This window comes from Phyllostomus hastatus, unplaced genomic scaffold (genome assembly GCF_019186645.2).
Source record: "Phyllostomus hastatus isolate PE091 unplaced genomic scaffold, TTU_PhHast_1.1 phas_contig_34, whole genome shotgun sequence".
In the NCBI taxonomy this organism is placed as follows: Eukaryota; Metazoa; Chordata; class Mammalia; order Chiroptera; family Phyllostomidae; genus Phyllostomus; species Phyllostomus hastatus.
Window position 1 is genome coordinate 15,877,980 of NW_025333857.1, and position 27,936 is coordinate 15,905,915.

The following is a 27,936-nucleotide window of genomic DNA, read 5'->3' on the forward strand; positions in this document are numbered from 1 at the left end:
CCCAGAACATCTAACACACTTAATTACACAGGCATACACTTAGATTTAGGCTTGTTTGTGTGTAACTGAAATCTCAGTACAACAGTGACTTAAACAAAGACAGTAATTGACTTACCATTCATGCAATAGACACCTGAGGTTGGTAGTCATGTACTTGTGGGGTAGCTCCACAGTTATCAGGAATCCAGATTCCTTCTATCTTTTTGTTCTGATATTCTAATTTATGGATTCTATTCTCAAGGTACTACTTCATGGCCCAGTAAGGTGTCAGGAGCTCCAACCATCACGTCTGTTCCAGGCTGTGGGAAGGAGGAGAGGCAGAAGGGCAAAAGAGCACACACCTCTGTTGAATCATTTTCTTTTAAATAGCCTTCTTGCAAGTCAAACATTTCATTGGCCAGAAGTTACGTTGGTCTTCTTAGTTGTAAAGGAGTCCTTGAAAATGTAATCTTTTAGGTGGGTACCATGCTGCTGGATATAAACCTAGGTTCTTTAACTAATGGAGCAAAAAGCAAATAAACAGCATGTGGCAATGAGCAGCCTCTACCATAGATTGCTTATTTTTTCTTGTTTTAAATCTTCAACACTATACTCTGAAGTCTCATGTTGTCAAAGTTAGTCTTTGCTTTTCATTTCTCTGGGTCTCACTTTCCTCATCTATAAAAATGAGGTTAATCTAAGTTAAAAAGTATAGTAAAAATAAGTTGTAAGGTGATTGAAAAGATTATATACCTATATTTGAAACAAAGTGAACGAAGAACTGATAAACTAAATAAATGTTTACTCAGCTCCAAATGCCTAAAACAGGGATATTCTTAAGGGAGGATTTCAGCCTCCACTAAATGATGAATTTTTTCTCCCTAGCATTTAAATCTCTCCCAGGGATATGAATTAATCACCACCAGGTCATTGAGGGACTTCTAAGTGCTTAGCTCTTTGTATAACTGTGCAAAAATGAGCAGGCATTAGTCATCATACCTGCCACATTACCCTAAAAAATAGTATTTACTTTTTAGACTTTATGTAACCTGTATTGTTTAATCTCCCTCATTATTACTGCTTTTCTACTTTTTAAAACAAATCCTCACCCAAGGGATATGTCTATTGATTTTAGAGAGAGAGGAAGGGAAAGAGAGCAAGAGGGAGAGAGAAGGAAAGAGGGAGAGAGAGACAGAGTGACTAATCCCTTGCCTCCCATAGAGGCCCTTACTGGGGACTGAACCCACAGCCTAGGTATGTGCCCTGACTAGGAATCAAAATCACAACCTTTTGGTTTATGGGATGATGCTCTAATCAACCAAGGCATTTGGCTAAAGCTAGTTTTCTACATTAAAAAACAAAACATTATGCTAAAGTATTGGCATTCCAAGGTCTAAACAAAATGCTCTGTATATTATGAACTTTTTAAATAATTTTATTCATGTACTCAATATCCATTTATTAAATATCCATTATGTATTGGGCACTGTGGTTTTGCTGTAAACACAAAACACAAGGCTCCTTCCCTCATGGAGCCTACATTAGATAGTGTGTGTGTGTGCAGGGGTAGGGTGTTGTTGAGGGAGCCAGACCATGAACAAGCAAATGAACAAGACAGTGTCAGATAGTTGTAAGTGCTACGAAGGCAGCAGGAAGACATGAGCATGGGATTGAGAAGGAGGGGCTGTTTTAGAAGGGGAAGTTATTTGATGAGTTAAGACAGGAATATAAGACAAAGCCATTGACAAATGCATGATTTACAATGAACACTTATTTTATGGATATGAACATCTGAAAATTTTCATTTCTAAATGCAAAACCATTCTCTCTCCACTACACAAATGATAAAAATGCAATTCTTATTTAAATCAGGTATCAACAAAAACCTTGTATTCATAACATGTTCAAGAATATTAAAGATTAGATTTCTGCAATATTAGATTTATTTGGAAGTAAAAAAATCCAGATACTACTCTTGCTTAATCCCTATGCTAGTTACTTTTGGGAGATGGAATATCTGAGTAATCTACGATGTTTGTTATCAGAAAACTGGCAAGGGCAATTCTATTATAAAAATGAATCCATCCTAATTTTCTTTGAAAAAAGCTGTTTTATATTTGTGACTCATGATCCTGTAAAATCAAACATGTGCAGGAACAGAAAGTTGGGATTTTCCAGGAGCAAAGCAAATTTAAGTAGACTAGAACACATTTATTCATTCAGTGTTTATAATTGGATTCCTCAGAAATATGAGTGTTGCTCATCTAATGATGTGAGTTTGAAACATACAGGGCTTTAGATTTGATCCCTAGTATTAAAAGAAATAACACACCAAACTTCATCTATAAGAATAGATTTTTGAAAAGTTAGGCTTCATTCTCTTTATAACATATACATGACAGTAATTAGAACCAAGCTCTTCTGTATCTCTTCAAAACTTGAAGAGTTGAAATTCATAAGAAAGGCAATTAACAAAGCATATGGGGGGGGGCAGAAGTCACCAATGAGATGGTTTCATATAAAAAAGATGTGATATTAATTTAAGAATGAATGAATTTTATAAAATGGAATCCTGCATAAGTAATAGAGAGTAGAATCTGGACCCAGACAGGAAATTTGGCCTCAGGAGTGAAGTATAAACAGGAGAGGCTGTGGGGAGGAGTGGAAACTTTCAGGGGTAGTGGAATTAAATGATCTCTAGGTCCCTTCTAGCTCCATATATCTGATTCTAAGGAAACCCAGAAGGTGTGTTAACCGGTTTTTAAAAAGACTTTATTGAGATATAATATACATAACCATAAAATTCACCTATTATAAGTATACAGTTAATGATTTGTAGTAAACTCATGGAGTTGTGCAACCATCACTACAATCTAACCCATATTTTCAGGTTGTTTATTGGGTAGGGACGATTTTATTTTTCTAGTATAAAGGTACACAGTGACTCATTAAATTCTAGATCAAGTGTAAAGGATGGAAAGATGACTCACTGGAAATGTGTGTAACAGACATGTGCAGGCAGTTGCTCTGTTGAAACAGAGGGAAAGAAAAGGAGGGTGCCTGGAGGAAGTGCAGCGCAGTGGTTGCCAGCCACACCCTCGAGTCAGACTGCTGAAGTTAAGATTCTGGCATCTCTACTTGCTTAATATCTGTTTGAACTCAAGCAAGTTACTTAAACTTGCTGAGCCTCAGTTTACTCACCTGTAAGTTGACAGTACCTACTTCATAGGGTTATGAAGGATAAATGAGATAATACAACATATGCAAGGGGCTTAGCATATTTCTGGCACATAGAAAGTACGCAATAGATATTAGCTATTTTTATAATTATCACTTGATGACCATTAGTCTTTTATGAGCAGACAAAGACCACAGACCCTATGATTTTACTTATATGAGAAATTCTAGAAAAGGAAAATGATGGTGGTAGAAGGCAGATCAGTGGTTGCCAGAGGCCAGGGACAGGGAGTAGGAAATTGATAGCAAAGAGGCAAAGGGAAATTTTGGAGTTTTCTAGATTATGACTGGGATGATGTTTTGTAAACATGTCATCCAAATATATACTTAAACTTGGTTAATTTTATGGTATATAAAATAAAGGTAATACCCCCGCCCCACCCCCCAAAATATACCTTTTAATCTACCAGTTGGATAGTTGGATTATTTTATGTCAGAAGCAAGAAACCATTTCTAAACTCAGGCAACGAATACTGGTTGAGCACCTACTACTTACAGGGCACTGTTCTAGGTGCTGTGTGTACAGCTTTGAAGTAACGGGATCCCTACGCTCATACAGCTTATAGTTTAAGCACAAATAATACACATGTTTTGGAGCTAAAAAGGAGTCAATGAGGGATGCTGGAGGAAAAGGTAGAGAAGCACTAAGTAGTATAAATACGTGCCTTGGTTTTTCTTCCAGTTTTCAAACATACATAGAAGCAAACACAGCGTCCATGTGTCTGAAGATGATGCCCCTGACTGACCTTGTTAGTGTTTGGACAAGGTGGTATGACAAAAGCCTCTAGGTGGTTGGTGACAATGACAGGAGACACTCTGGCCACACCATTTGTGAGATGCAGTGTCCACCTGAGAGGGAAGACTGGCCTCAGCCCAAGGACAAGGTGGACGGACGCTCCTTAGGCCTCGGGGTAGTGTGGCTTTGACCTTGGCCTTGTCGACCGGTCACTCTTCGCTCAGGGCGATCAACAACCCTCTGCAGAGTGTTGGAAGCCGCCGGTACCTTTAGGTACTTAAGTACGGTGGGCCAACCTGGAAGTCTTCTGTGCGAGGTGACCCCCGCCCACTGGATGACCCCTCCTACGTGGGGGTCCCAGGCTGTTGCCGGCCGAGGGCAGGGACCCGTTGCAGGAACCTGATTGGCTGAACCAGCCTGAACCTCGTGGGAGGGCGGGGCGAGGCCTGTGAGGGCGGAGCTTACGGCGAGGAGGGCCACCCGCGCCCCTTCGGGAAATGGATGCTCCGCAGGTCTGCGGGCGCCAGGGGCGGGGAGAACGCTTTCTAAGCGGCGCTCAGGCCCCGCCCGGGATCCGGCGGGAGGGCGGGGCCTCCCCCTTCCTCCTACACCGGCTCTGGTCTGAGCCCGGAACGGAGAAAAGAGATTGGGTTTAAGCTCCCTACTTGATTTTTGGGTAGCGGCGAGCGGAGGAGGAATATGGCGCTCGTAGGCAACGGAGCTGAGCTGGAAGCGGACGAGGTACTGGACAGTGGGGAGAGCGGGCACTTCCCCCGGAGCCTGGCGGGGATGGCCAAGGTCCCGCCCCCTTGGTCCCAGTTCGGGACGTGAAGCCTCTCGCCGGGAGGAAGAGACCGGGGCTGCGGGTGGGTGTACCCGTCCTTGGGAGGTCTTTTCGCGCGCGAGAGTGAGGAGGGTCTGCGCGGCTCTCGGAGCGGAGGCGGCTCCGAGGTTCGGGGCGCCAGCTCCGTGGAGTTGTGGGGATGGAGGACACTACGTCCGGTCGGCGGGATGGGTGCGAGGGCGCGGTAGCGCGGGGCTCGCAACACTGAGCTGTTCGGGGCCGTTCGGACGCGAGGCTTTTGGAGGTCTGATCCCGAAGTCCTGACACCCGCCGTCCGGCGCTTTTATAGTCGAGTCTTGAGCTGGGAGTCTCACCTTCTCTGCTACTTTCCTGGCGTCAGGACAGAAAGGCTTACAGTCTGTGAGAGGAGGGGGACACCCAGGGGAGGAAGGAGCCCCAGGGGTGTCTGTACGGGCCGGCAGGGCAGCGGCTGCCCAGGGGCCAGAGCGCGAGGGAACCGAAGCAGCCGCCGCCCGGGTGTCGGTCCTGTCCCCTCCGTCCACTGGGCCCGGGCCTTTCCCGAGCAGGTTCCCAATGTCGGTGGTCTAGACCGAGAGAAGGCGCTCCGAGAGCCGGCATCCTGTGGTCTCAGCTGGTTATGAGCCATTAGCCACTTCCTCCTCGGGCGGGCGCGCGGGAGTCTGAGCACCCTCGGCCGGGCGCGCCGGACCTGTTGATTTATAGGCTTTTCTTTTCAGCACTTGGCAGCTCCGGAGAGACGCTCTCTGGAGCCTGAAGTTGAGGCTGGCGGCAGCAGCAGCAGTACCCACAGCTGCTGCTGCCGCTGCTGCCATTTTACCTGACTTGAATTTTACAAGTCGCCGCCTGAGAGGCTTAGTTTCAAATGATGCAATAGTGGAATATCTGGAGAAGGCGTGTTAAGATTCCCATCCATTTCTTCAGTGTCGGGAAACTCCTGACAATGAACACTATGTTTTAAATATAGCTTTTAAAATGAAAATAAAACAAAAACCGAACCTTTACACGACTGACAGACAAGAGAGCAAAACGGGTGGTCCAGAACCTTCCTCACAGCTTGTGTCTTTCAATGAAGGCACCAAGACTACAGACCAATGAACTAGAGCTTGCTCAACTCCATCTGTTTATTGTTGAAACTTTTAAACCACCTGTAAAAGCAAATGATGAAGTATTACATTTGTTGCTGTTTTCATCTGTGACGATCTTTATAGCTTTAGGCTGTCTTTGGTATGTCACAGATGAGCTGTTTTTCGTTCCTTAGCTCTTTTTTTTTTTTGTAAAAACAAGGTAGTAACACTTTTATGGTGCTTTGACCATACATTCACTCTAGTTGCCAAGGTTTTGATGGCTCCCTGTTGTGTATTGAATTAAGTATCCATGTACTTGGCATGCAAGGCTTTGTACAGTGTGGCCTCAATCTGATGTTCTAGCCTTTTCCCCAGTTGCTTCTCCATATAACCATTTAGTTTAATCAGTATTGTGCCCATATTATAAATTAGGAGTCAAGACCAGGAGTAGCTACTAAATGTGGAGTGAAATTTTGAATCCCTAGTCTGCTTGTTGAAAAAAAGAATTGCTACACTTAGGGCTATATAATTGTCCAGACCAGGGTATTGTTGAGAGAGAAAGGGGATACCATTAATAATTAATGCTTGGACTATAGGTGTAAACTGGGACTGTCCTGGGCATATTGATACATATGGCCACCCTAGTTATGCCATTGCCTGCAAGATGAACTGACATACTGGGATGGATTAGCTAGGGAGAAGGGCTCTAACGCTGTGGGGGAAGTTGGGTTTCAGAGTAGCAGAGTGCCTGGCACACAGACACTTGAGAATACATAATTTATTGAATGATTGAATGACAGCAGAAGAAATGTTGCTTAATAATTCCTCTGTTTTTTGCCATATCTTCCATTCACTTTTTAAATTTCATAACTATTAGGTGCCTGTTACATGTTAGGCGCTATATACTGGTCCTAAGAGATCAGCTAAGTACAAGTACAGACATAATTTTTGGTTCATGCCAAATCCACATTTGTAAGACATGGTGCACTGTTTCCTTTGGTATAAGTTTCATGACATTTATTGAACATCTGCTCTGTGCTCAAACTTGGTAGGTGCCTCAGAAAGAGAAGTCACAGTTTTGGCTCTCCAGGGTTCTCAAGATAGGGAGATATGACATGTATAAGAACTTGAGAAAAGAGCTCAAGGCAGGGTAAGCAAGTTAGACTGGATACCCTTATAGACTGGGTACCCTTATTTGTAGAAAGTCCCTAACTTTCAGTGGGCTGAAGTGCTCTACACGTGAGTGAACAAGACTGCTCCTCAACTTTACTGGTTGTGGGAACTAAAATAGCTTATTTCAGCTGGGAGGTTTTTTAAACACTTAATTTGAAATCTTTGTGGCTAATTTTTATATTCCAAGGAAGTAAAAGTGTGTAGCTGGAAAAGTAGTAGCCTAGGAATTAGGTGAACTGGGCTCTCAGCTCTTTCACTAATTTGCTCCATAGTCATTCATTTATGATGTGTGCAAACATCTGATGATCTTATGTGCCAGACCTGGTGCTAGCCTGGAGACACAACAGTGAACTGAGCAGACAGGTACCTTGTCCATAACTGGTGACTTTGAGCAGGTCTCTCAATCTGTTAGGGCTCTTCTAAGTTTCCTCATATGAAGGAGTGTCTGGATGAGCCCTAAGTGTTCTTCTAGCTCTGAAAGTCTGTGCTTTTGGAGAGGAGGAGGACTCCTTTTTGGGAGAAAGGCTAATACTATGGGGATCCCTTTTTTCTCAGTGTAACCAAAGAGATGATGGTAGTAGAGGCGCTCTTATGGTAGCTGTGGGATATGATGTTAAACTGATGTTTTTTTCCAGGAGGGTAAATGTCAGACTACAGAGGTCAGGACTTACAATCTCAAGGGTGGCAAAAATTGATTCTGAAGGGGGATAAAAACATCTTACATTTTACAGTGGTGTGTGGTCCTTCAAAGCTTGGTTAACAAAATCTTCTTTCTTTCTTTTTTATAAAAAGATTTTGTTTATTTTACTTTCAGACAGAAGGAAAGAGAGAGAGAAAATCAATGTGTGGTTGCCTCTCACGTGTCCCCCCACTGGGGACCTGGCCTGCAGCCCAGTCTTGTGCCCTGACTGGGAATTAAATCAGTGACCCTTTGGTTTGCAGGCCAGCACTAAATCCACTGAGCCACACCACCTAGGGCCACAATCTTATTTCTTAACATTTAGATTTACCTCATTGGGTTTTCTTGGGAATTACACAAGCAACTTTGACATCAAGTTCATGAAAGGTATACAGAAATTATGCAAGGTCAGCACTACGAACCTATGGCAAATAAATGACTGTGGCTGGAGGGACCATTAGTTACTTGATCTTGAAGTTGAATCTCTCTTGGTGACCTCCTCATACTTAGGGGCTACCATTAGCTTCCTTTTTTTGCTTATGTTTGGCCCTCCATGCTTTTGTGTGATTTGGGATTTGGGAATTAAGTAAAAAATAGTTTGTTTATATTTTATTATTTAATCCTATTAAAATTATTCAGTCCACCAATAATTATGTCAGGAAGTACTAAAAAGAGACAATACCATCAATATCTGAATGATTATCTAGCAGCTAGTTAAATTAAAAATTATTTCTCATATGAAAGAAGAGTTAATTTCATTAAAGTAATGTTTAAGATAATTTTTAATTGTTTTATCTTTTCTGGAAAAATAACAGTTTTTAATGTCTTTTAAAAATTTGGTTTTATTTCTATTAGGCAGAAATTGGTAATTTGCATATGTAAATTGATACATTTATATTTTATATTAAAATTACATTAAAAGTTACTCAAATACAGTTATAGAATTAAATGTTAATAGCTTTAAAATTTTAATTTAACTTAAAATTTTTATTTAGTCATTCAAACTTATTATTGAACAAAAAGTATTAACTTGTACTTGCTCATTTTTGTATGAAGCACAGATATATGTCTGTGCTATTGAAATTGCATGGGGGCTGTAGTTAGGAAAAAATGTCTAAAAAGACTTCTTTGGGGTCATTAGTGAGAAAAAATTGAGAAACACTGGATCAGGGAAGGAAATGGCTTATGTGACAAAATGTTTCCATGGCCTGCTTTTTTGGCCTAGGGTTTTTTAGGTCTAATTCTGATTTAGAAACCTTTTTCTTTGGAATTTTAGATGCAGTTTAGATCAGATTGATTGCGACAATTTTTTAAGGATCAGCTTCATTCTTTCATTCCACCTGTGTTCCTTGAGCACTTCTTAGGTGCTAACAGTCTTTAGATGCCGTAAGTGCACACTAAGGCAAGGCAGCATCATTGTCTTGAAGGAACACTTTGTAGCAAAAGACACAGTTATACAAATCACTAGTTCTGTCTTTGGGCCGGGTAGGTTTTATACAGGAGGGCCATACAATTTATCATCATAGCAGGATATGAGAGTAAATGGCGTACTTTCAGTAATCACCGTAGGACAGCAGGTGCAAATAGCGATGGCTGACCACCTTGGTTTAGGGGCTGGCAAAGACTTTAAAGAACAGATGGTATTTGAACTGGGGCTTGAATGGTGAGCAGGATGGTGCTGGGAGGAGTGAGAGGGATAAGGCTCAGGCCTGGGTGGAAGTTGAGATGGGTGGGAATGAGAGCCCACCTGGGTTCCGCAGGGAATTTGGCCATGGGAAGGAGAGCTGGTGAGGCCCGTTTATATCACATGGTACAATGTCTGGGATGTCATGCTAAGGGGTTTGGGTTATAGCTCCTAAAAATGTGGGAATCTGGACTTTTTTCTTTTAATTTAATCAAAAGTATTTTTTACTTGAATATTATTTTGTATTAGTTTCAGGTATACAGCATAGTGGTTAGACATTCATATCTTTACAGAGTGGTCCCCCTGCTCTTTTTAAGGCCCACCTGGCACCATATATAGTTATTACAATATTATTGACTGTACTCCCTATGCTTTACTTGACATCCTTAAGACGATTTTTTAATGGGGAAAATGTGATAGGTTATTTATTTTAGGAAGATGAATCTGGTGAACTTGACACAGCCAGACTGTGGAGATGGCAACAGGAAGGGCAAGAGGCTGTCGTAACAGTATGTGTGAGGTGGTCAGGCCTGAAGTGGAGCAGAAGCTGTGGGATTGAAGAGGAGGCCAGATTTGAGGGACTTCTCCATGAGAACACAGACGAGGAATTGGCCTGGGATGCTGTTTGAGGGTGAAGGGGATGGGGAGGGTAGGAAGCAGGGAGGAGCTAGAAGTGTAGAGGATGGGGACAGACATCACACAGAAGAAACCCTGTGGCTTACTGTGACTCATTGAGGGAGCATGGCTATTTTTTATGAGTGGATGAAATAAAAAAAGTGTTTGTAATTGGGTGTTCAGGTTACTGAGAGGAAAAAATAATATCAACTTACCATCAACCTCAACTCCTGCTCAGGTTCAATCTTGAATCTCTTGAAATCCCATCTGTTTTTGGAATGCTACTTTCTCAGTGAAAGCTGCCCACATTTTTCCCTTCCCTCCTTCCATGCCTGGAAACCCCCTTCCTTTCATTCAAGTCTAGTAGTGCATGTATGCCTCTCTGGGCAGGTATTACTTCTTCCTTGAGTCAGCTAGTTTACCTTCTTATCTTAGTTCCCTGCCCTTGGGTGCTATTGCTAATTATCCACAGCGTGAATCTGATACTGAGAATTCTGTGAGGCTCATGGTTTCCATCTAGCCATCTGTTGACAGCTCCCTAGCCCACAGTCCCAGGTGCCCCAGTGGCCATCTCAGCTGGGTCTCCTGGAGCCACTGTATGCTCACTTCACAGAGGTTGAGTACCTGGAGACTTTTGGGGCACTTGTGAGGCTGCCAGGGGAGATTTTTCCTTTGTCACGTCGTTTTTGGCACCCATTGCTCCCCTCTTCCACCTGTGCTTCGTGGAAGTTGGTCATGTACTCAGAGCCACTCTGGCTAGTTGGCTGAATTGGTTGGGTCACAACAGCTCTTCACAGGGACTTCTCAGGTGTTGAATGCCTGGCAGTTCATCATGCCATTATTCATCTTAAGTTCTTTATTTAAAGACTGTGGGTATGTAGTAAATGTTTTTCTGCTGCGATCTGGGTACATGTCCCCTTGAGTGTGTTGCTGATTATTCTGACATATACATAAGGCCTGCATGTTTTTAAATATTTTAGTGAAATGATACATATATTTGTTGGGTCTGATTATAACTAGTAAGTGAGACAAATTATTGATTTTAGTGAGTTTAATGTGTTGGGTTTTGTGGTAGGTCCTGGAGAGGCAAATATAGCTCTCATCCTAAGTTATGGTCTAACTGAGGGGGGTGGGGGCAGATGTGTAGACAAATAGGAGTAATAGTCCATGCTGGGATCTACTGAGGAGGGATGCAGGGGTGGTTTGGGAGCTCAAAGGAGGACATCTCACAGGGGGAGGATGGGTCATCAAGGATGGTTTCCTGGAAGAGGTCATTTTTTTTTTAGAAATTCTCAATCTTGCAGGATAAGTAGAACAGAGAAAAGAGTTGGGCATGGAGGAATTCTTGAAGTTTCTCTCAGGGAGAGGAACTAGCAGGCATAAGGTATGGAGGTGAGGGAGAGCTTACGGTGCTCTGGGTGTCAGGGAGCCATACTGGAAGGGTAGGAAGGGCCATTCCACATCTTTCATGTCAGAATGTGGCTATCATGGTGTGTGTATTTGAAGTTTTAAGCTGAGGAGAAATGTGGAAAGATCCACAGTGTAGGTAGGTGGCTGTCTCTGGCAGTGTGCATGGAGGCTGATTGGAGGGACTCTACACCGGAGGTGGAGAGGCACGTGGTTTTCTGGTGTTTTGTTTTGTTTGTCCAATGACTGTTAACAGCCCACCAAAGGCCCACTATATGCGAGGGTAGCTAAGTACTGGGATAACACAATGGGTAACGTTATGGTTTTGACCCCCCTGGAGCAGATTGTCAGGAATGTGGACACCAGCAAACAACTCTACCCTGAAGTGTAGGAGAGAGTCCAGAGAGAGTGTAAGCAGGCCTGGTGTGCCTAGAAGAAAAGAGCTTTCACAGGGCTGCCACTGATGCATCATGGTGAGGGCATGTCCCTACCCAGGGCAGGACTTGGTTTGCAGCTGTCCAGCTGTGTGACTTAACCTGTGTGGGCCTTGGTTTCCTTATAGGTAACACAAAGGAATTGATACTAATGATCTGTTTCTGAAGTTCTTCTCACCTTTGACATTTGTGATCTAGTAGGTGACATTTGATCTGGACTTTGAGGGGTGGAATTTCAGCAGGCCGTGAGGGAGCAGATGGATCACACCTTCGTTCCAGGAGGCAGAGGCAGCAGGAGAGGAAACATGCTCAGGCGTGGACGAAGTGTGAAGGCTATTGTGCTGGAGCAGAGTGTGTGAGAGTTAGGTGGCTGAGGCAGGAGAGCAATGCTGCGTGTGTTCCACCAGGTTTAAATAGACCTTGAACCCTTAGTTATGGAGTTTTTTTCTTTCTTATTTTGACAGCAGAGAACCAACCACATGTATACTTCCATATTTGTGGAATGTTTTCCCATTACTTTCTCTTTCTCTCTCTTCCCCACCTTCCCTCTCCCTCCCTCCCTCCCTCCCTCTCTTTCTTAGTAAAGGAAGCAATGATGGTCACATTTCTTGGTTTCATTTTCTTCTTTCCCAACCCCATTTCCAAAGAACAGATTTAAACTAGTGACTGTACACTGCAATGCAGTGGATAAGAAGACAAACGAGTCAGACACGTTTGCGTAATTCCATCGGCTTATGTTTCATCACATAGACTTTTACCTTCTGCTAAGTTCTGAAACACAGAAACACCCTGACCCACCACCACTCTGGTGTGATCAGTAGGAACAGGCTGGGTTTCTCGGAGGGGCTCCTCAGTCCTTTTCTCATTTCCTGCTTCTTTAGAACACTTTCTCCTAGAGTTCAGGGGTTCCTGGGCTTTTCTCTGCTCATGAGTCACAGTCCTTTCACTCAGAACTAAAGGGAATGAAGCCTGACTCCAGAACCTTCTCTCAGAAGCACTCCTATGTCATCATTTGTGCAAAATCAATGACCAAGTATTTGTTGGCCAAGAACAGACCCAGCACGGAGCAGTATTGAGCTTCTGAGGAGCGGCCAGCTTGGGTTTAGATCCTGGCTTCTCTTTTACTGTGTGACCTCTGGCATGTTATTTAACTAGTCTAATGCTCTTCATTTATAACATGGGAATATTGGTGATGAGGATGAAATAAGATTCTATTTTACAAAGCACCTTGCACATAGATGTACTCTTAAAAGCCACTTCTCTTTTCCATTATGCTTCATATTAAGGCATTGCTGTTACTCTTCTTACGGGTTTGTTGAAGAATCTGCCACAAATGTTTTAGTGTATCCAAATATAGTTTAACCTTATTTTTGCTCTTATTTAACTCTTCAGTTGAGAAGAAAGTTCTGCAGAAGTACACACCCTGGAAACAGTCAGGAAGTGATGGGCCCAAGGTCATTCAGCTCACCCAAGCACAGAATCAGGGTTATCAGCCAAGTGTGCTAACTCTACATACAGTACCCTTTCCACTGGGTCAGGGGACAGTGTACTTCACAGGAAGGCCAAATGTGGCCTGCACATCTCCTGCCTGTTTTTGTAAATTAAGTTGTATTGGAACACAGCCACGCCCATTCATTTAGGTGTTGCTTATGGCTGCTTTCCCACTGCAGTGGCAGTGTGGAGCAGTGGGGACACAGATGTGTGACCTGTGTGGTCTAAACAGTTATTGGTCCTTCATGGAAAAAGTTTGCTGACCGATGTACTAGGTGATTTCTAGGGCTATATGTGTAGGTTTGTTTATAAAGTGTTGTAAGCCTTATGAATTAAATTTATTTCTTTAATACTCATATAAGCATCAAAAACTGAGAAAATATAAATCCATGTGGCACATTCAGTGAAGGGGTATACAAGTTCTGTGGTCAGATGTATATACTGCTTCTTCATATACAAGCTTGGATAAATTAATATCTCTAAGCTTTAGTTTCTTCATCTGTAATTGGAGGTACTAGAACCTTCTTCTGAGGGTTATGGCAAAGGTTAAAGCCCTATAACGTGTTTAGTGTCTGGAGTGCAAATGCTGGCTCTTAGCACTATTATTGAGGATGTGGGATGTTGATGGTTGACAGTAAAGGTACTTGTCAGGCTACCCTAGGCCTCCTGGTGGGAGCAGTTCTGCAAATTTACAGTTCTTACACCTGTCCCCCCCTGAAGGAAGAGAGTCGTAAACCTGGGGCTCGCAGGGCCATCTGCTTAAGCAGAGTAGTATTAGTATTTGTCAGCAAGGGAAGTGGCAGTGTCATTAATTTTTTGAAAATGGCTTTTGCCCACCAACACATAAATAGCATGTATGGTAACTTCTGTCTTTTCCAAATGTTTTGATGTATGGAAAGTTCCACTTTTTAATAGTAGTGGATGTCATCATTGTTCTTACAGTTTTTTCCTGAGTACCTAGATGTTAGTTGGAGAATTTGACCTGTAAAAGGCAGGTTTGTGTTCAGTTACTTAGCGTAAGAGTTTAAAAGGTGAAGGAGATGACAAGGCCTGTGCATGCCTGGGCCCTGGAAGAGGCTCTGGGGTTCTTGCTCTGCCCCAAAGCAATGTGCTATGCCAGACTGCTCTTTCTAAAGTTCAAGTCCATTCTCACCTTGCTGCTTAAAAATCTGTTCACAGCCTTTGAGGTACTATGCTCACACGCTAGAATGGCACATAAGGCCGTGCTCTGGATTTAGCTCAGTGGTTCTCAGATGTTGGTGAGCATAGAGAGTTGGGTTAGGGGGATGGGTGGCTTATTAAGATGTATGTTCCTAGGTCTCACCACAAGCCATTCCTATTCAGTAGGTCTGGCGTGGCTCCCAGGAGTTTGCATTCCTAACTTGATCTTTAGCATCAACCATGCTGACATGCTGTAGATTCCCATTTATACCTTTCCTCTCAAAAGGTCAGTCCTTGCTCACTTCCCAGCTTTTTCACCTGCTGTTCCCTCTCTTGGCCAATTCTCTTTAGCATTTAAGGCCTCCCTTGGGTGTACCATTCCTCCTCCAGCCTTTCCAGATATTCATTCCTTTCTTCCCTCCCTTTCAGGTGCTCAATAACTATTTAACATTCTTGGCTGCTTAGAAGGAGAAATATTTCTCTTTTGGCATATGTGCCATGGTACCCAGCAGGAATGGGATGTAGGTGCCTTGGTGTTCCAAAAGGAAAGGGTGGTGGCTTTTTCCCCCATAGAAAGCAGCCAAGGAATTCCCTTTAGTGCTTTCTAACAGTGTGATATTTTTATCCTCTCAACCAGAAAGAATTTACCTCTAGAATCTATTAGCATTATGTCAGTATACTTAAGCAAAGCTTTATTGAAGTGTCATTTACATGCCATAAATTCATTCCTTTTAAATGTACAATTCAGTGATTTTTAGTAAATTTATGGAGTTGTGCAGCCATCAGTACAGTCAATTTAAGAGCATTTTCATCACCCATTAAGATTCCTTCTGGACTTCTGGCAAGATGGAGGAATAGGTGGACGCACCGTACCTCCTTGCACAACCAAGATTAGAACAACAATAAGTTACAGATAGAATAACACCCAGAACTGATAGAGGATTGATCTAAATGGAAGTCGGACAGCCAAGAAGTTGAAGTAGACCCATATATCCAGACTGGTAGGAGAGGATGAGCCGGGCGGGCCGGGCCTGGTGCGGGTCAGCGGCGCGCGGAGGTCGGGGAAGATTTGGCACGAATTGGCGTGACAGCCATCCGGGGCGCAAGAATGCAGCAGTGGACCCTGAGTACGCAAGCTGTGGCTGGCGGACCCAGTGAGGCAGCGATTGTGGACCAGGGCAGAGCTCCCAGCCCAGAATCCCAGAGAAAGGACTGAGCCCAGGAGAACGGAACTACCGCCATTGTTCCCTCCCGTCCCCGCTCCTGCCCCCGCCCCCACATATAACATAACAATCTAGCAACTGGGGTGCCCAGCCCCGGTGAACACCTAAGGCTCCGCCCCCCACTGTAACAAGAGCGACTAGACCGGAAAAAAAAAGGAGAGACAGGGAAAGACATGTTTACAACAGAACAGATCAGTCCCCCGGGACTCCTCCTTTTGAGTGACCAAGAAATAGCCAATCTATCAGATGCGCAGTTCAAAACACTGGTGATCAGAAAGCTCATGGAATTGGTTGATTTTGGGTGCAATTTATATGAAAGGATGCAGGTTACCATAAAAGAGATGCAGGAAGATACACGGAGGAGAGCCAATAGTGAAAGGAAGGAATCTGAGTCTCAAAACAATACAGTGGACCAGAAGGAAGATAGAATCAACCAAGCAGGAAAGCATGATGAAATAAGAATTCAAAAAAATTGAGGAAAAGCTTAAGAGCATCCAGGACACCTTTAAACGTTCCAACATCCGAATTATAGGGGTACCAGAATGGGAAGGGGAAAAGCAACAAATTGAGCACGTATTTGAACAAATAATAAAGGACAACTTCCCCATTCTGGCAAAGGGAACAGTCTTCCAAGAAATCCAAGAAGCTCAGAGAGCCCCAAAGAAGTTGGACCCAAGAAGAAACACACCAAGGCACATCATAATTACATTAGCCAAGGTAAAAATGAAGGAGAGAATTCTAGAAGCAGCAAGAGATAAGGGGACAGTCACCTACAAAGGAGTTCCCATCAGACTGTCAGCTGATTTCTCCAAAGAGACCTTACAGGCAAGAAGGGGGCTGGAAAGAAATATTCCAAGTCATGAAAGACAAGGACCTACATCCCAGATTGCTCTATCCAGCAAAGCTCTCATTTAGAATGGAAGGGCAGATAAAGTGCTTTTCAGATAAGGTCAAGTGAAAGGAGTTCATCATCACCAAGCCCTTATTTTATGAAATGCTAAAGGGACTTATCTAAGAAAAGAAGATAAAGAAAAGACATGCATAGTAAAAGGACAGCAAACTCACAATTATGAACAACCACACCTAAAGCAAAACCAAAAGAAACTAAGTAAACAACTAGAATAGGAACAGAACCACAGAAATGGAGGGCACATAGAGGGCTAGCAGCAGCGGGGTGGGAGGAGGAGAGAGGGGGAAAAGGTATAGAGAATAAGTAGCATAGAATGTAGGTTGAAAATAGATAGGGGGAGGGCAAGAATAGTACGGAAAATGTAGAAGCTAAAGAACTCATAAGTATGACACATGGACATGAACTAAAGGGGGGAAACATGGGTGGGAGAGGGGGTACAGGGTGGAGGGGAGAGAAGGGGGAATGGGACAACTGTAATAGCATGATCAATAAAATATATTTAAAAAAAAGATTCCTTCTGCCTGTTTGCCTGTACCTCAATATACCTTCACATTTAAATTAATGAAAAATGAATTTACAGTCTAGCTATGGGGATAAAGCAAAAGTGTTAGGTATCAAAAAGTGAGGCTGGAGAGCAGGGTACATTTGGGTCAGTGCTTGACTGGGCTCCTACACTGTGCCATCATCAGGAGAGAGGCTTGAGGGCCTCGTGAATTACCCGCCGAAATGAATAATTTGTCCCATTTGCAATAAAGGAGATGTGAGGAGTGCATAGATAATGGTTTTTCCTGATTTTTCTAGTTCATTCCCCAAGGCAGTTACTATTTACCTGATATGTTTAGCTTCTTGCTAGAAAGATGAACAGGCAATTGCATTTCTAAGCCATTAACAGTTGAATAAAAGGGACTGTCATCATAGCTGAAGTCTCAAGTAGGTTAAGGAGTTCTACAAAATTAGCTTCTTGTCAGGTACCCCTGAATTTCAGGTTTGCTATGTCTGTGCCTAGGAAGGCATTTGGGAGAGAGGAAAGAACTTGGGTGGGCTTGTAGGTTAGCAGACATGGGTTGGGTTCTGCCACTTGCTGGCAATGTGACCTTGAACAAGTTATTTAATTTTTCTGTGAACTTCATCTCTCATCAGTCAAATGGAGATTCTGATGCCCACCTCATAGAGTCCCTGTGTGTAGACCTGGCAACTGGTGCCTGACATACTATACTTAGTTGCAACCATTAATTTGAGTAGCAACCATGTTTAGATTTTGTTTTTTATCAGTACATTCTGATGGCTAGAATTTTATAGGGCAGGAAAGAGTCATAGTAAGAGTGTATCAAATACTGCAACTAGCTATTTTGAACATCTTGATATTAAATATTCATTTGCTGATATTAATTTAAGATCTAATTTGGGGAAGGAAGGTTTTGTTTTAAAGATACAGACAGTGGTAGGTGTTCTTAGGGAGAACTGGCTCAAGACAGGCAGGGCTCTTGGAGCCCTAGCTCCCTGACCCTGCAGAGGGGCCAGGAGAGAAGACTTATGCAGTCTAGCTGGGGAGCATTTGCGAAAGGAGGATGATTATAATTCATATATGCAATGCTTTTAGAAGCCTGAAGCATTCACATCTAACAATTTGCTTATTTAATAATAATGACATTTGGTATTCCTCCCAACTTTTCAAAATAGAGAAATGGAGATTCATGGAGTTCTTTTTCATCAGACATAAAGCAAACCTCTTCTGGTTTCATCAATACTAGGGATGGCTTTACTAGGATGTGAATCTCCACAAGTCTAATGATATTGCTAATTATATTTGAAATTTAAAAAGTAAAAGCTACTAGCTTAGAAAGAATTTTTTTTCTTCTTAAAACTTACCTTCTTTTACTTCCCTTTGTGGTTTATAGAGGAGGAAACGATAGTCTCCTTTTTGATGTATACAAGCTCTGTCCGAGTCAGAACTTGGGGTGTGCACGTCTGGGGAAGCAGATTTCACTTGACAATAGATTAGGCTCTGCTGAGGGACATGTGAGTGCTTAAGTGAATTCTTTTGTTAAAGACTGGAAATTGTTACATTTCAACTATGGCAATTTGAGGACAATTGTCCTTCCCATAATTTCAAGAGCAAATACCAGCCTTTGGGGGAATAATTTAAAACAGCATTGCTCAACAAAAAAAGCTCCCCCCTTGCCTCATTCTTGATTTTTCCCTTTTTGTTCCCCTCAAATAAACTTTTTTTTGGCTCCACATCTGTCATCAGCTAGTCTTGTTGAAACCACCTGCAGAATGTGGCTTTTTACTGCATACTGCTTTCTTCTGTCCATCTCCACTGCCAGCTCCACAACTCATGAAGCACCTTTTCATTCTCATGGTGCTGGGCGAGTACCCTCCCCTTGGCCTTCTACAATCCATTCTTCATTCTATAGCCCAAGTGCTCCAGTGCAAACATCCATACAGGGGATTCCCCTGCTTAACACTGGTTAGTGGCTTTCTGTAACATTGAGAATAAAACCCACACTCCTTCCTGTGGGTTGCATGGTCTGGCTTTTGCTCTGCTTCTCCAGTGTACCTCCTGCCCTTCTCCCCATTGGTACCCCTGCTGTAGCCATCCAGCTGCCGGCAGGTTTCTTGAACATGCCCAGTTCCTTCCCACCACACAGCTCCTGCACAGCTACTTCCCAATCTGGCAGGCTTCACCAGCCCTTCACATGACTGGCTCTTTCTCAACTTTCCATCCTCACTTTAAAGATCAGGTTCCAAGTGCGGCTGTCCTCAGGTTCCATCTTCAAAGCAGCCTGTCTGTTTCTCTATTACGCCTCCTGTTTATTTCCTCTTAGATGTGATCACACTCTGTATTATCTTGTTTGTTTTTTCTCTGTCATCTGTCTCACTCCGTCAGGTTTCAGTGCAGGAAGCTGAAACTGCTGTAGGTAGTTTAAATCAGCAGAGTTTAAGAAGGGAATTAGGTGTTTACAAGATGCATGGAAAGGGTGAAGGAATGGTTCTAGGCTGGGCCTCTGTGAATGACCCTCAGTCCCACGAAGAACTGACCCACTAGGGAAGGTGCTCATATTCTGTGGCTGGTGATTCTAGAAATGAGAGTTCACAGCACTTTGCAGTAGCTGTGATTCAGGGATCCTGAACCTGCAGTTTTTTTGTGTGCAGGAAGCTGGAGAATGGGTGCTGGAGCACTTGCTGTTGAAACAAGTTTCCTCAGCCTTGCTCGATGGCAAGAAGAGTTAGAAAGGGGCAGGGAAGTGACCTCGGTCTTTTGGATCTTGCACAGGTGTATCTTAAAGGATGTAACCTAATTCTCACCCAGAGTCAACTCACTTCCTCTATAGCCGCAAATCTGTTAGGCTCACAGGAGGTCCTGTCTGTGGATTATGCGAAGTTCTCAAATTTCTTTTGTGACTGAGCAAAACTCTAGTACAGTTGACTTTTTTGTTGTCTCTGGGTATTTCTGCTTCTTAGTGTTGTCAGTTCTTCATTTGCACTATGTTCTCATTTTAATTAAGGCCATTATATAATGCATATAGATAGGTGGGTCAAGTCTGTGAGTCAATGACTCCACATCTCAGTTTTCACTGGGGGAATCCGAAAAATAATTGAGTCTTATTGCTGAAGTTTACAGATGCCCTAACCTTGTAAGATTCTCTGCCAAACAGAATTTTCACAATAAGCAAGTTCTATTAGAATTTGCTCAGAGGGATAAACAGTGAGAAATTTAAAAGTAGTCCAGGCCAAATTTGTGACAAATTGAGCGTGAAAACAATCAAGGACAGTAGTATAGATAATTTTAAAAAATAGGAATCCTTGAAATCCATATTGATGATAGAACTGGATAGATAAATGGGGGAGACTGGAAGGCTTTTACTTGTGGTGGAATGGCAGAGGCGGGCAGGTAAAGGTGGAGGGAGCGCTGGTGTTGGAAAGTCAGGTTTCAGCTGTCAGAGTGAAGACTGAGCTGGGCGGCCATCATCAGAGATGCTGATTCTGGGCAGATTTGGGTGAGGAGTATGATATTTTCCTGGTCTTTCACTGTCTCACCACAGAGTCCTTATTACTTGGAAGATAAAAATAGTAACTATGAAGTAGAGAAATTGGACAACACTTTGACCAGGTAATTGAAACGAACATTACCCAGGGGGGTAGCTGAACATTTCTGCCTCCAGATACAAATGAGCTGACAAGGACACAGTGCTCTTTCTGTAGTAGTATAACCTGAATCTAATCATGAGGAAACAATGGAGAAACTTTAATTAAAGAAGCTTCTATTTTTAAAAGAAGAGGGCTGTATTCTCAAAAAATGTTAGTGTCATTAAAGACAAAGGATGGCTGTGGGAAAGTTCCAGATTAAAGGAGGCCAAGGAGACGGGGCAGCTAAATGCAGTATTGGACCTGAGGCTAGCACCTGAGCTGTGGGGGAAATGCTCTAAGGAAAAATGGTTGGGCTAATAGACAACACTGGAGTATGGCCAGTAGTGTAAAGTGGTTGCATTTCCTGAAGTGGATAACTGTGCTGTAGTTATATGAGAGAATATCCTTATTTTTAGGAAACACACGCTGAAGTATTTAGCGATAAAGGGCAACAATACATGTAATTTACTCTCCAGTGGTTTGGAAGAAAATGCTACCTCACTAGGTACATAGAGAAGGGTAAGAGAGATGGGAAGGGAGAGGAAAGAGCAGATTGTAAAGCAAATGGGCCAAAGTGTTAACAATAGATAAATCTGGGTAAATGACACATGGGTGTTCTTTGTACTGTTTGTATTCTGGTAACTTTTCTTTAAGTTTGAAATTATTTCTAAATAAAAAGATTTTTTAAAAGATGTTTTTCTTTTAAGTTTTACTAATAGAAACTGAAAGTGCTCTTCACTTATATGGGACATGAAAGGGTTTGGGTGATAAAATAAATGTAGTTGAAATGTGAGCTTCCTTACTGTGCTTGAGGTATATTTTACCTGCTCTTCTCGAAGTAATCTTTAAGCTTTTTATATTGTTCAGATTGTTCATTCTTTTAAAAAAGACATTAAATGAATCTTACATAAAGGCATTATTGTGGTAAAAGACTTAAATCATTCAGAAGCCTAAATGATCTTTTCTTTCACCATTTCCTTCTTCTCCTGCCTCAGAAGAAGTCAGCATGAAGAGTTTTTCTTAGTATAAGTGGGATCTTAGACCGCATACCCTCTGCAGGACTAGGTTTTTCATTGAACGTTACCTTATAGATGTTTTGACTGTTTGCTTTATTTTTTTTATAATGACTGAAAAGAATTGGGTAATGTAGTTGTACAATAATTTATTTAACTACTTCCCTATTGAAGTTCATTTGTGTCATTTCTGATTTTTTACCCAGTATAATGTATACTATAATAGATTGGTCCTTGTGCATGTGCATAAATATTTTATAGTGTAGGATCCTAGAAGTAGTATCACTGTGTAAATGTATATAGCAAATCAATTTTTTTATAATGCCAGACTGACTTCTGAATAGACTGAGGTAACAACTTATGTTCACTTTCTAGCATCTCTGCCAACTGTGGATATATTATCAGTCTTATAAATTTTTGCTGATCCCATGGACAATATAATAACACTTTTTTATATTATATTTAAGTGTACATTTCCAAATATATTAGCTGTTGGATTTCTTCTTTGGTACTCTGTCTCTTTATACCCTTTCGCTGTTGTTCTTTTTGGTTGTTTGTGTATTTATTATTGACCTGGAGGGTTCTTTATATATTGTGGATAATAATTTTCTGCCTGTTAAGGTGCATCAGTGTATTTCTGGATCTGTTCATTTGTTATTATTCATTTTTTCAAGTAGCATTGTTGTTGCAGCTGCCATGTATAGGCACTGTGCTTGGTGGTCATGGATGTGCCTTGTGGAACCTGTGGCCTGGTGGGAGGACAGGCACTAAGTAAATAACCACACACCTAGTTTTGTAATCATGGCTGAGACATACGGTGTGAAGAGAAGTTAGAATATCACTATAGCCCTGGCTCAGTTTGATGAAGTTTATTTTGTCAAGTAGCTCAGTTTGTTGAATTTACAAAATTTGTTTCTCAAAGTCAATTTTAAAGATTTTAATGAGAATAAATATAAATTACAAATTTGTGAAGTTGGACACAAATTTGAACCTCTGTTGGTTCAAATACTGATTCTGCATTTGATGCTTTGTGATTTTGGGTAACTTACTTAACTTCTCTGTGTCCTAGTTTCACTGTTTGTAACTGGGGATCACTTAAGAGGGTTAGTATGAAGAGCAAATGAATTAAAATCTGTAAATGTGGGTAGTAAAGTGCTTGGCACATAAGAGTGCTATAGAGTGTTAGCCATTACTATGGTATCATCGGCGTCCATGTTTTTAATACTTCATATTTGTATTTTAATGCTTACTTTTCCCAAATTCTTTTAAAAACCAGCTTTATTGAGGCTTAATTTATATGCAATAAAATGCACCCACGTTAAGTGTACAGGTTGTTTCATAAATGTATACCCCCATTTAACCACCACTGTAATAGATATTGAACATTTGCTTCAGCCCCTAAGTGCCCTGATAACTGTCTGCTGTCACTTCAGATTCTTTTTAATGCATTTATTTTACCAGATTTTTAGTATTCATCTTTTAGATGTTTACATTTTTAAATTTATTTTTATTTTTTATTGTATAATGTCTATTAAGTTAAGTGATTCTGTGATTTATTATACTAATCCCTTTTTGGCAGCCTTTTTTTTTCTGCTAGTTTTGAGTGTTTCCATATTTAATTTGCTTCTTGTTAGAAACCAGATGTCAGCGTTTCACTTATTATGGGATTGATTGAGTTACTTTGTCTTACAGTATAAGGGTTATTCCTCTGCATAATACAAATGTGTAGGTAGACATTTAGCTGCTTGCTGAAAATTTCTTGCTGTTGAGAAATGTTGGTGGGAGTGGAAGAAAATTAACGTTGACAGTCATGAGTATATGAAAGTTACAGCTTTTTCTCTCTTAGACTGCCTTCAAAGAAGAGATTACAGTTCTCAGCATCTCTGCTCTGCTAGCATCTATAATTCTGATGAGGGCAGATGGTCTGAGAGGGAAAGCACTGTCTGAGTGGTCCAATAGTTGGACATATAGCTTTTCCCTGAAGTGACAACTATGAGAGTAATAATTTAGTGAGAGCTGATGTGATTGAGTACTTACCTTAGACCAGTCACTGTGGCAAACCTTACATATGCCTCATTTAATTCTTTCAACCCCACAGGTTTGGTATTATTGTTGTCCTTTTTCTTACAATAATGAGTATGAATCTTAGAGATGTTAAGTGATGTACCCAAGGCCACAAATAGTTAATAAGTGGTGGAGCTGATGGTGGGACTCGACACCCATTTTCTTAGCATTATTTCATCCTTCAATTTAAAGATTCAAGGCAGTGTATTTTTTAAAATAAATTCCTGTTTTATAGATTATTTACATGTTTCTCTATTTTCAAAATATCCAGTTGGATTAGGGCAGAAAATTTAATGTTTTATGCATTTGTGCAAAGGTAGGCAAACTTTTCACGTAAAAGGCCAGTGGCAGTTATGCCATTCTACGCCATTCTGCAGTTGTAGCAGAAAAGCAGCCATGGACGATATTTAAGTGTTGATTTGAGTGTGACAGTGTTCCAGTAAAACTGTATATATAGACACAGGCAGCAGGCTGGATCTAGGACATGGGTTGTAGCTTGCTGACCTCTGTGGTGGTGGACCAATCTGTTTGGGGACTGGGGATGTGGCAGCTTGGGAGGCAGAGAGCCATGTGTTATGCTGTGACTACCACCCGCTTTCTCCAGGCTGCAGCCCTGAGTGCTCACCCATGCCTTTAGGAAATTTCAGTCTTAACAGTAAAAGTGATAATTGCAAATGTTTTGTACTTGTGGCTTTGTTTTATGTGCTTTTCACGTGTCATTTCATCCGTGGGCATGTTTCTGAGGTGAAGAACTGAGGCACAAAGAAGAAAAATAGCCCAAGACCACAAAACTAGTAAGGGGTGAAATTGGGATTTGAACCCAGGCAGGCCGATTCTGGGCATGTGAGCTCAAGTCCTTTTCCCTTGTCTTTCCTGCATTGAGGGCTTTCTCTGTTTGAGGTCGCCTTTGTGTGTAGCTTTAGTTTTTGGGAACCACCTCTTCTAAGCGCTCATATAAGAGACAAAATTCTGTATTCTCTTTTAAAGACATTCACTTTGGAGCAGAGCTACAAGTAAGGGAATGCTAACTCTGCCAATTTTCTGTGATAGCCGGAAAGTTTGAGGATCGAACAGGATTTTGCAAGAGGTTTCTTTTTGCTTTTCCATAGGCTGCGCTAGAGCCTGTTAGCTATAGAACTGCATTAGTGATAACAAAAGAAATTGGTTGTTAGTTGTGTCAGCACTATGCTGGGCATTAAATATATTACCTCATTTACACTTTACAACAATGCAGTAAATTATGTGATATTATTCCAGTTGTACAGTTGGAAAAACTGAGGTTTGTGGGATGGTGGGTAAGTTAATTGAATCTTTATGAGTCTTAGTTCCTTTATTTGGATATAACAGTAGTCTTACTCTATAGGGTTATTATGAAGATTAAGTGAGTTAATGAATGTAAGGATTCAAAGCAGTTTTTGGCATTCTTGTGTTACCAATTATTATTATTATTATTATTATTATTATCATCATCATCATCATCATCATCATCATCATCAGAACACAGGAGTAGTAGTAGTAGAGGTGAAACACTCACTTTTTATGATTGTTTGTGAATTAGAAATAAGCATCTAAGTAACAAAGTGCCTACGGCTGTTTATTCATAGGAAGAAGCTGTAAACTCTGTTCATTTTAATTTTAAAATATCTTTACTAGTCATGGTTTCCAAAAACCACAGTTTAAAACAGTCTCTTGGTTCTATTTGTCGCTCTTTGTTTTGTGTGAAATTATTCTGCAGCAATAGTATGCCCTACATACTCCTCTGTTAACGACAGATTATGTAGGGTGGGCACTCGGGGACAGAAGTGCTTGACATGTTAAGTGATTGCCAAGGTTCACTTTATAACCATAAAAATAGTAGCACAGGAATATGTACAGGGGAGTAAAATAATTTGCTCATTTACATTAAACAAATTTAATAATACACAAATGTAAAAATCTTGTTTTGTATGTCTTCTTTATTACAACCATACATTCCTATACACATTTTGTGTTTGTACATATCCATTCCTATATGAAGTTATATCCAAAACCATTTGTATTCTATTTTAATGACAGTTTAAAGTATTTGTTCAATGTTACTTTTGACTATAAGATTTTCCTCCTAAGTGTTAACCTGAGAACTTAATCCTTGCCTTAAGGTGAAACTCAACTCCATATTTATAACAAAATGCAGGAAGGGCAATTTTCTTCTCCTTCATAAAGTTAATTATTTCATTTTTTAAAACACATGAATCTATATGTTAGTGGAGACTAAAGCAAAACTGTCTGACTTAGTTACTGTTTTTTTTGTGAGAGTGACATCTCGTGGTTTCTTTTTAATTCTCAGGTTCCTCTGTGCTTGGCTAGAAGTTGTTGCAACTTTTTTTTTTTTTTTTTAAAGATTTTATTTATTTATTTTTAGGGAAGGGAGGGGGGAAGAGAGAGAGAGAGAGAGAGAGAGAGAGAGAGAGAGAGAGGGAGGGAGAGAAACATCAATGTGCGGTTGCTGGGGGTTATGGCCTGCAACCCAGTAATGTACCCTAGCTGGGAATCGAACCTGGAACACTTTGGTTCCCAGCCCGCGCTCATGTTGCAACTTCTGAAGAACACTTTGTGAACTGCTTTGCTTGGTACTTAACACACTAGCTAACTGTCGAGGATCAAGTTAGTACAATTGATATGGCTCTAAATCAATTTTCACTATCAGAGGGAATAGTTTACCATTCCCTCTGAATGTGAGCTTTTCTGAGGGATTTATTTTAGCATGTGTGATGGACAGCTTCCTTACTGGGGAGGATTTCTGTTTAATTCAGAGAATTTAGGGTTTGGAGTAAGGGATGGTATTTATGCCAACCCATCTGCTTTCCCCGTAAAGAGGCTGCATCCCTGAGCCAGGCCGCTCTGCTCCCCATTGGGCTGAGGACCTGGGCTCTGTTTATCATGCTGAGTAACCCACTGAGTAAGAAGGGAAAGGCATTAAAGAATCAGAGGTGAAGGCATTTTATGATAGGAGAAGTAAAGACAGTTGACATTTTCAAGCACCTATTTGCTATAAATATTCCCACATTTGACCTCTTTTCTCTTTTGCAAAAGAAGATGCAGAATTTTTGATGTGAAAAGGAGTATAGCAGGGGATCTTGGCTCCATGGGTCCACTGATTAATCCTGTGTCTGAGAATTTATTATCCTCTGGAATTGTATTTATTGAGCCTGGTCCGAGTTAGACTCGTCACATGCATTATCTCACTAGCATCCTCACCAAAACCTGGGAGGTGGTTGAAATCCCCGTTCTGTATATCAGGAAGTGGAGGATGAAAAGGGCGAGACCCACCCAGGGTCCGAGGCAGACCTGACTCAGACCCAGAGAAGTTTAAATTAAACATTTAGGCATAAATATATGTTTGCAACTGTACTATGTTGGAGATGTACTACATTACTGCTGTAATGTTTGAATGAATCATCGAATAAAACCTAACTCACCAACACATAATAGTTGCTGAGTAAAATGTGCTCAATGTATATGCTCAAAGTAATACTTCCTAGTGAAATGGCTGTTCTCTGCATACCTGGTTTTCACTATCAGATATGTGATTCTTGGTAAATATTAAGCTTTGAGAAAAAAGGCAGAATTTAGGGGTAATACTAGAGCACTTCCTGGAGAAGAGCAACTTGAGAACTATATCAAAGCTATACTAGGAGAATGTGTCGTTATTTTCAATCTCAAACCATGAATGTTTAAATAAAATAAAATTTCCTAAGACACAAATTTCTCCTCTGGCAGCTGATTTAATGGTTTGTACTTTTAAAAATTAAGAAAGTCTGTATTTGAATAATATTTGAAAACTTCTAGTTTTTTATTAAGTGTATCCCTTCAAAATTAGATTTTACAAATCTTCTGGGCAGATTCAGAAGATAAACTGTGTGTCAGGTTCTGTTTTTCTGTCTGCTGTGTTTGAGAACTTATATTCATAGACTGGTCTTTTTAAACCCTGGCAAGGTCATAGTTTGTTTCCTGCAAGGGCCATGTGGGGACTTGGAGTGTGAGTAGTCTCTAGTGTGTGGACCACAGGTAGCTTTCCTTCCCCTTGATTAAGAGCTCTGCGGGTCAGTTCAGGTTTCACAGAGAACGTG

General features: G+C 41.4%; 1 protein-coding gene across 1 annotated transcript in view; it reads left to right on the forward strand.

Annotated features, from left to right (window-relative positions):
• Window positions 1–4,439: 4,439 nt before the first annotated feature.
• The window catches only part of TTC39B (tetratricopeptide repeat domain 39B), a 146,506-nt gene continuing 123,009 nt past the window's right edge, over window positions 4,440–27,936 (forward strand). The window contains exon 1 of the mRNA XM_045840566.1: window positions 4,440–4,693. Within this exon, the coding sequence (XP_045696522.1) occupies window positions 4,652–4,693 (42 nt within the window). The 5' untranslated portion in view covers window positions 4,440–4,651. The remainder of the gene's footprint in view (window positions 4,694–27,936) is intronic.